Source organism: Saccopteryx leptura, chromosome 4 (assembly GCF_036850995.1).
Source record: "Saccopteryx leptura isolate mSacLep1 chromosome 4, mSacLep1_pri_phased_curated, whole genome shotgun sequence".
Taxonomy (NCBI): Eukaryota; Metazoa; Chordata; class Mammalia; order Chiroptera; family Emballonuridae; genus Saccopteryx; species Saccopteryx leptura.
Window position 1 is genome coordinate 123,428,571 of NC_089506.1, and position 9,570 is coordinate 123,438,140.

General features: G+C 44.0%; 1 protein-coding gene across 1 annotated transcript in view; it reads right to left on the reverse strand.

Moving 5' to 3' along the window:
* The window catches only part of LOC136404235 (centriole and centriolar satellite protein OFD1-like), a 59,150-nt gene extending 51,719 nt beyond the window's left edge, over positions 1-7,431 (reverse strand). Inside the window, exon 1 of the mRNA XM_066383625.1 lies at positions 7,328-7,431. Within this exon, the coding sequence (XP_066239722.1) occupies positions 7,328-7,372 (45 nt within the window). The 5' untranslated portion in view covers positions 7,373-7,431. The remainder of the gene's footprint in view (positions 1-7,327) is intronic.
* Between the last annotated feature and the right edge of the window lie 2,139 nt (positions 7,432-9,570).

Consider the following 9,570-nt stretch of genomic DNA (forward strand, 5'->3'; position numbering starts at 1 on the left):
TTCAAAGGCTCCCCCAGAGACCCTATGCTGTCTGATTTGGAGTATTAACATTCAAATCAAGTCAGCTATGAGTTGTGTCCCTTGGTCAGCATATAATGAGTGCTTCGTGGACCCCAGCACTGTCGTAGCTCTGGCTAAAAGGCAAGCTCTAGTCTCTAGTCATTTTTAGATAGATACCAAATTACTTCCTAAAAGGACTTACTGTCTCCTGTATTTCTGCCCAAAAACCAAAAATTTAAGTTTGGCATGACTTGTTCTCAGTTTAACCAAGAGTATGTGAATGAATAATACCCTACTCTATTTTTGTCTGGGGATTCACATTAATTGACTTAATGTAAGGTCCTAGTGTGGTGTCTGGCTAAGGACAGCTGTTTAATACATATTTCTGTTGGTGTTTTAATTTCTCTGAAAGTACCCAATTATAGACCAGGAAACAAGCCTTTTTGTTTCTGAAAACAGGAATAACACCTATTTCTGATGATATGGCTCTTTTCTGTTCCTGCAACTTCTCAAATGTCACTGATCACCAGGTATATAATCACATTTGTTAATCCAAGATAATGTTTGCTGAGACCTGAAGACATTTTTATTGAAATGCATAGATTTTTAAAAATACCATCTCGAAGTTCCCAAGCTGCCTACTGATGATTCTTCTACATTTGCTGCTGGAAAATCAGTCTTTGAACTAATTGAAGTTCAGGAGATGTGCGCCTTCTGTTATTTGTATACCAGGCGCTAGAAGCAATGGACCTTTCTCCCTTGCTTTTTCTTGATTGTACCCTAAAAAAGTTGTTTAACATAATTCACACATTTCAACTCATCTGGGGCTTGAGCCCTTCTGATGGTTTGTGGTCCCCGGTCCCGCTCCCGTGTTTATTACTAGTTAGTGCCCTACTTCAGACACTGTGTACACGTCCTCTTTGGAGTTCACGGTAGTCTAGAACTCCTTGTAGCATCCCCTTGATTTCTTCCGTTGTCTCTCTCCTGAAAGCAGCTCAGGTCACCCTCACCACCAGAGAGAGCTGTTTTCACCCCAGGTGCGAGTTTTGTTTCCCTCCCTTCAGCCAACAAGCCTCGTCCCCTGTATTGGAGAATTTCTTTATGTATATGTAAGAACCTTAACAATTTCAGCAGCTTCTCACAAAGGTGCTGATCATCACCTGAACAGACTTCAGCTATCGGGCCTCAAAGCCCCCCCCCCCCCCCACATCCCACACCAGCACCGCACAGGGCCTCAACTAGTCTAAGTAATCCCACCATGCTTCTCATTCCTGCGTTTCCCGTACTCCAGGGTCATTCCGCACTGTCTAAACTACAGCTGTGTCCTCGCAGTTCCATTCTGCAAACATTGAGCACTTCCTTTGTGCTGGGCTCAGTGTTAAGGATTCAGTTTGGAAAAAAACATGGCCTATTCTCTTCCATACTGTCATCCCCAAATTGTTCTAAGTAGCCTCATCTTGACACACCATTGCACCCCCCACCAGCCTTTTCCACCAGTGCTTTGAAACCCATGTCCATGGGAGATGAACTCCCTTTGTCCCCACTCTTTAGAGAATGCACTTTCTACCTTTGTGCTGACACTTCCTAGAATATTTCCCTTTTTCTCATACCTGCAAGGTGTTGCTTTTCAGCTTTGACGTGTTAGTTTCCTACTGCTGCCATATAAAGTCCCACAAAGCCACAGATTTTGTGGCTTAAAACAACAGCCATACTACATTCCAGTTCCTAGTGTAGCAGGCCGACATGGGTCCCACTGGGCTGAAATTCAGGTAGCAGGAGGGCTGTGTTCCCTTCTTGAGGCTCTCAGGAAGAATCTGTCCTTGCCAGCTTCTAGAGGCCACCCGTATTCCGTGACCGGCTGCCTCTCCCTCCATCTTTACAGCCAGCAACGTTGCATCTCAAGACCCTCCTTCCGTAGTCACGTTTGCTCCGACTTCCTCTTGTGCTGCCCTTTTCTACTTTTAAACCCCCTGTGAGTGCACTGTGCCCACCTGGGTAGTCCAGGCTCATCTCCCAATCTTAAGGTCAGCTGATGAACAGTCTTAGTGCCATCTGTAGCCTTAATTCCCCTTTGCCTTGTAAATTAACCTTCACGGGTTCTCGAAATTAGAATGTGGACATCTTGGTGGGGGCGGGGACGCTATTCCTGCCTACCACACCAACTTCACAATTGACATGCTCATTTTCATCCCTCTTTCTGCCCTTGTTACTTTGCTCAGTAAGTACCTCACATCTTGATATTCTGCTTGGTCATCTCAGCCAGACATTTGGAAACATCGTCAGTTCCCCAGTTTCATCCAGCTACCTCCTCCACACCTTGAGAGCTAGCCTTCCTTGGACATGCTTGAAGGACCCTGTTTTGGGTGATGGGAAAGTTCAGCAGACACACAACTCACAAACAGCAGTTGCTTTATTCGCATTGTTCGTGTTGCATATTGGAGTTTAAGTAATACTCTGTGATATTAAAACTAAGCAATATCATAAAGCATTAAGTTATGTGAGGGTTCTGGTCCAAGATGGTGACGATAGGAGACTCCCACACTCCCCTCTCCCATGGACACACCGAATGTTCCACTACACACAGAGTAAGTTTTTGTGACAGAAACCCCGAAACTAGCTGAGCTGCTCTTTTTTTTTTTTTTTTTTTTTTTTTTCTTTCTGAAGCTGGAAATGGGGAGAGACAGTCAGACAGACTCCCGCATGCGCCCGACCGGGATCCACCCGGCACGCCCACCAGGGGCGACGCTCTGCCCACCAGGGGGCGATGCTCTGCCCCTCCGGGGCGTCGCTCTGCCGCGACCAGAGCCACTCTAGCGCCTGGGGCAGAGGCCAAGGAGCCATCCCCAGCGCCCGGGCCATCTTTGCTCCAATGGAGCCTTGGCTGTGGGAGGGGAAGAGAGAGACAGAGAGGAAGGGGGGGGCGGGGGTGGAGAAGCAAATGGGCGCTTCTCCTATGTGCCCTGGCCGGGAATCGAACCCGGGTCCCCCGCACGCCAGGCCGACGCTCTACCGCTGAGCCAACCGGCCAGGGCCGCTGAGCTGCTCTTGCACATGCAGCGAACAAGGTAATACTCACGTGGAAACAAGGACAGTCTGCGACATGCTCTTACTTTAAACCCCATCCCCAGCACGACACCATACAATCAGGAGAGAATTCCCAACCCCACAGTTCTACATGAAGAGTAAAGGGTTTGGACCTCAGATCTAACGCCCCAGTTTTTAAGAATCCCACCTGAGGGACAGGCCCCAAATACCTAGCTTAAGAACAACAGGGCTGGCCCTGGCCAGTTGGCTCAGTGGTAGAGCGTCGGCCTGGCGTGCAGGAGTCCCGGGTTCGATTCCCGGCCAGGGCACACAGGAGAGGCGCCCATTTGCTTCTCCACCCCTCCCCCTCTCCTTCCTCTCTGTCTCTCTCTTCCCCTCCCACAGCTGAGGCTCCATTGGAGCAAAAGATGGCCCGGGCGCTGGGGATGGCTCTGTGGCTTCTGCCTCAGGTGCTAGAATGGCTCTGGTTGCAACAGAGCGATGCCCCAGAGGGGCAAAGCATCGCCCCCTGGTGGGCATGCCAGGTGGATCCCAGTCGGGCACATGCAGGAGTCTGTCTGACTGCCTCCCCGTTTCCAGCTTCGGAAAAATGAAAAAAAAAAAAAAAAAAAAAGAACAACAGGGCTTATGTCCACAGGACTAACAAAGAACCAGTTCTTATCTGGCTCTAGAGGACTCACCAAGTCCTGGTCTTTCCCTGAAAAGGGTCTATTTGCATATATTAGAAGCTGCTTCCTGAGAGTCCCAGGCTTCTAATTTAGCACACATCTGGGAGTGACTACCACCCTCCCTAGAGGAGAAGCTAATGGATCACCAGTCTTTCCCAGGAAGGAGCCTATAAACACGCCTGTGTTCCAGCTTTAGCTGTCACCCCAGGGACAGACGTCTGGACTGCCTGCCTGTGACAGCCAACAGCGCTTACATTCACAAGTCCCGCAGGACTGTAGCAAACAAAGCAGCACTTCTTACCAGGCGTTAACAGTAACCTAGATGGCTTCACATCTAGGCCAAGCGCACAGGGAGTAGACAAAATGTCCACCTCCTCCCAGTTTATCTCGGGACAACAGTAGTGCAATGATGTGTGGGTGATACACTCCAAGGCCCCCAGTGCACGCCTGAAACTGTAGATCGTACCAAGTCCTATATATGCTATGTTCTATGCATACATACCCATGATCAAGTTTTACTTATAAATTAGGCACAGTACGAGATTGACAACAATGACAAACCAGAACAATTATAACAATAATACTGTAATAATAGTTATGCAACTGGCTCCAGGGCCGTTATCAAGTAAAACACAGGTGACCTGAACACAAGCGCTTCAATACATGATAGTAGAGCTGGCTGCTGAGACGGCTACGAAGTGACAAACGGGCAGGTAGTGTACACAGCATGGGGACGCTGGACAAAGGACGCTACACCCCAGGCAGGATGGAGTGAGACTTCATCACGTTACTCAGAATGATGTGGAATTTAAAAGTTACGAACTGTTTATTTCTGGAATTTCCATTTACTACTTTCAGACCATGATTGACATGGGTAACAACCTGCAGGAAGTGAAACATCAGATATAGAAAACTGCTGTAAGCCCTTTCCTAGCTGCTGTCCGAGAGTCTGGCTTCCAATCAAAACGTGTCTAGGTGCTGACTGAACTTCCCCATTGGGACGTTGACACAGTCAGGAATGTACAGTAGCGAAGGACCATCTCTTCAAAATTTTGTGTTGGGAAAGTTGGGTAGGCACATGCAAGAGAATAAAACTGGACCCCTGTCTTATTCCATACAAGAATCAACCCCAAATGCATTAAAGACTTGAATATAAGATGTGAAACAGTAAAATTCCTAGAAAAAAAAACAACAGGGGTAAGCACCTTGACGTCAGACTTAGCAATGATATTTTTTGGATTTAAGACCAAATGTGAAGGCAACCAAGAAAAAATAAACTAGTTGGACTACAAAGTAAAAAGCTTCTGCACAGCAGGGAAACCACCAATGCAATAAACAACCTAGATGGAAGAAAAATTTGCAAATTATATACCTCATAAGGGGTTAACATCCAAAATACACAGGGTAGGGCAAAATAGGTGTACAGTTGTTCATATGGAAAATAATACAATCATTAATAAATAATGAACTGTTTTTGTGTACTCACAACTATAAACCTACTTTTGCCCCACCCTGTGTAAAGAACTCAGACAACTTGCAAAAAACCCCCAATCCAATAAAGAATGTGCAGAACTGAATAGATAACATACAGATGGCTAACACAGGCTCACTGGACTGATCATGGGGAAATGCAAATCCAAACCACAACGAGGCGTCCCCTCACACCTGTCAGAATGGCGCTTACCAAAAAGACAAGAACCACAAGTGCTGGTGAGGGTGTGAGAAAAGGGAACGCGTGTGCACTATTGATAGGAATGTAAATTGGTGCAGCCCCGATGCAAAACAATATGAAGGTTTCTCAAAAAGCTTAAAATTACCATTTGATGCAGCACTCCCACTTCTGGGTATTTATTCAAAGGAAATGAAAACAGGATCTTGAAGAGTTATCTGCACCCCCGTTAGCAGATAAAATGCAGTTATGTTCACAGTAGCCAAGATATAGAAACAAGCCAAGTGTCTATCAAGGGATAAATGGATTAAGACATTGCATATGTATAATGGAATATTATTCACCATGAGAAAAATGAAAAGCCTGCCATTTGCAACAGCATGGATGGATCTTGAGGGCATTATGCTAAGTGAAATAAGGCGAGAAAGACAAATACTGTATGATCTCTATAGCTGGAGTCTTACAAAGTCGAAGAAACAGAAACTAACTAAAACGGGGGTTTGCCAGTGGCTAGGGAGCGGGGGAAAGAGGTTGGTCAAAGAGCTCATATATATATATATATTTTTTCAAGTCTTTAATGCATTTGGGGTTGATTCTTGTATGGAATAAGCTAGGGGTCCAGTTTTATTCTTTTGCATGTGCCTACACACTTCCAGTTAGGAGGTGAATTAGTCTGGGAAATCCAATATTCAGCATGGTGATTATAGGTATTATACACTTGAAAGTTGCTAAGTCAGAGAATCTTAAATGTTCTCACCACAAAACAAATGTGAAGTGATGGAAGTGTTAGCTAATGCTATGGTGGTAATCATTTTGTGACATACAGTGTGTCAGTAAAGTCATGGTGCACTTTTGACCAGTCACAGGAAAGCGACAAAAGACAATAGAAATGTGAAGTAGCTATTCTGTATAGCCTCAACAGACTCGTCACCGACTGATGGCCTACCAGAACAGGGTTTCTCCACCAAACTGCCAGTTTCCTTCAACTGCTTATCCCACCCAGTAATGTTATTCCTATGTGGTGGCGCTTCGTTATATACGTGCCGATATTCACGTTGCACTTTGGTCACGGATTCGAATTTAGCAAGCCATAGAACACACTGAACTTTCCTCTGTACTGTCCACATCTCAACTGGCATGGTCGTGTGCTGCTCCGCTGTATACACAGTGTTACGTCATCATCTGCGCATGCACACATGCTGCCACATCATCCTACAGAAACTGGGAGGGTTTTCCTTTTATTTGGTGCAGATTTCACATTTCTATCATCTTTTGTTGCTTTCCTGTGACCAGTCAAAAGTGCACCATGACTTTATGGACACACTGTATAAACCTATCAAATCAACACAGTGTATACCTTAAACTCATGCAATGTTATATGCCAATTATATCTCAATAAAGCAGAAAAAAGTTATCTGAGATGCTGTTGAAAGATGCCAAATTCTTGGTGGAAATATGGCTCATTGTTTGATATGCTAAGTGTGACAATGGATAGTGCCTGAACAACTTATTTCTTTCACTGACTTCCAAACGTATTCTTCAATGAAAAATTCCTTAGAAGCCTAAGGAATGATGAACATTAAAAAGCCTTCCCAGTTAGTTACGGAACTCTATGGCCAGACAAGCATCACTGGCAAAAACAATTCAGCCATTTGATTTCTAAGGGAAAATGACCTGCTCTAGGATTACTGGAAAGACAGAGTGGACACACCCTTCCTGTCCTAGGAGCTGGGCGGCCACTGGTCAGCACTACAAGTGTCAGTCCTGGGAGACCCCCAGGCCGGGCAAGCTGGGCTGCTGTTCCCCTCTGAGCAGTTCTGCTTTTGGTGACTATAGTGGCAGTGGCAGTAAAATGACTCCCAAGATGCTCCCACAGCATGATGCTGGGCTGAGAGCTCACGTTGACAGAGATGGGGGCGGCAAGAGCAAACTGGTCTCCTCTTACCTGTGTGGAAGTTATGCTGGTGCTGCATTCGACTGCGCTCGCCATGATTGGGCTGGGCAGTTTCTAAGGTCATTCTGGAGAGGAACTCCTCGTGGGTGAGCCACTCTGGGTCCGGGGACGTCTTCCAGCGCGACTCCAGGTCAGCCCAGGTGAGAGGCAGTTCTGGTCTTGACACCTGCGAGTCCTGGCTGCACAACCTGCTGAGTCACAGGACCTTGGTTGAGTCGCTAACCTCTCTGTGCCCCGCACTTCTTAATCTTTAGATTAAGTACCTACATTTCATGAGCATTGCATGAGTTAATGTCCGTGCAGGTCTAACACTGTATCTGGCACATGTTAAGAGCCCAGTAAATGTTACCTTCGTCAATTATCAGCTAAGGGTGTGTGTTGATTCTCAAGAACAAAATGTGGAAAGGAAAGACCTGCAGTGATACTGTACTATTTCTGGAAAGTAGAATAGAAAAACCTATGTCTTTGTGTTGAGGGACATTGACATGATCTCAAGGTCACTGGTTTGAAGTCAAGGGTTGCTGACATGAGCCCAAAGGTCACTGGCTTGAGCAAGGGGTTGCTGGCTCTGCTTAAGCCCCCCCTCACCGGTCAAGGCACATATGAGAAGCAATCAATGAACAACTAAAGTGAAACAACTAAGAGTTGATGTTTCTACTCTCTCCACTCCCCCCAAAAAAGAAGATACATATTTGCAGAACTATAATAATGTAACCACTGATTCTGATTTAATAAGCACCATATAACAGAGGGAGGGAAATAAGGCCCCTGTGGAGTGAGAAAGCTAAGGTTTCAACTGCTCTGACAGGAAGTCAATAAATAACGTTAAAACGTCATTTAGCTATTATACTTTTGTTTAAAAAATGAAGTTTGAAAATTAAGGCAATAAATTAGGACAGATATTTATACCACGACCATGTAATTGAAATTGAACTTAAATGTTAGAACCCTTAAAAATATGGGCATTACTAAGCCAAAGATTTTTTTGAATACATATGTTTGATAACTAGGAAAACAAGAGATTTAGAAAATCTACATAAAGATGTCCATGTTATTGGTATTGAGTCCATTATATTTTTAGGAATCATGGCAAACAACTTTTAGTTCAAACTGTTAATTTCTTATTTAACTCTTCAACTGTTTACTTACACGATTTAAAAACTTGTCATCTTCGTCTTCTTCCTCTAAGAATAAAAAAATTAACTGATCAATTGATACAAATGCCATAGAAAAATAAAAGTTGCTGATTATCTGACAGACTACCAATATAAATGAGACAGAATTCCATTTTGTTTTTTAAATAATTTACAACAAAATTTATCATTTAAATCACCTGCCAAGATGTCTCGTAAAGTAAATCTAAAAACTTATTTTTTGACCTAACAGATATCCTATATTAGGTACAAATGAAAGACTCTCCAAGTACATAAGAAAAGGACAAAGCAAATTAGGCTAATGAGAAACTTAGCTACTACTGGGCATATCTGAACGACTGCCCAGTAGTAGTTTCTAATTCTACGTTTATACCCACCTTACTTGAACCACCAGGATCCAACAGTGGACAGCTCTAAGAATCAGTTTTGGCCAGGCACTAATCCCTAGATGCACCAGCATCCCTGGAAGTGTCCCAAACCACTTACTAATAATAAAATACCTTATTAAAAAATAAATGGGTCTTTACTCAATTGGAAAGTAACCAATTTAAATTTAAATTTTAAAATGAGTGTGCTAACCTAATTGAACATACATATCTATAGCACACAAAAGTGATTTGCTCTAACAAAGGCCAGAAGAAGAATAAAAGCTCCAGAGAGGGTCTTGGGCTATACTTAGTTTCCTAACCCCACCTATAATGTGGGACAGACATGAGAGGCACACATTCCTCAGGATTGAAGAGAGGGACATGAGGCAGCTTTTCCTTTACTGCCGGACTCTCTCTCTACATGTGAGCAGCCCCTAGTTCTGGAAGAAACTGAGAAATACAAAAATCTAACCACAAATGATCAGCTCAAGGCAGGCAAAATACATACACACCATGAAAACATTAGAAACCGCCTTATTTTATTGTGCTGCATTACTTCAAATATTATGGAATCTTCACTTCTTGTACTTTTGCTGTTATAATAAAAAAACTTCATGTGTGGCTTCTTAAGCAAATAAACTAGATTTAACATAACATTAAAGAAAATAAGTGGACAAGTAGGAGTGTTAAAATTCTACAGTTCTAACTCTTA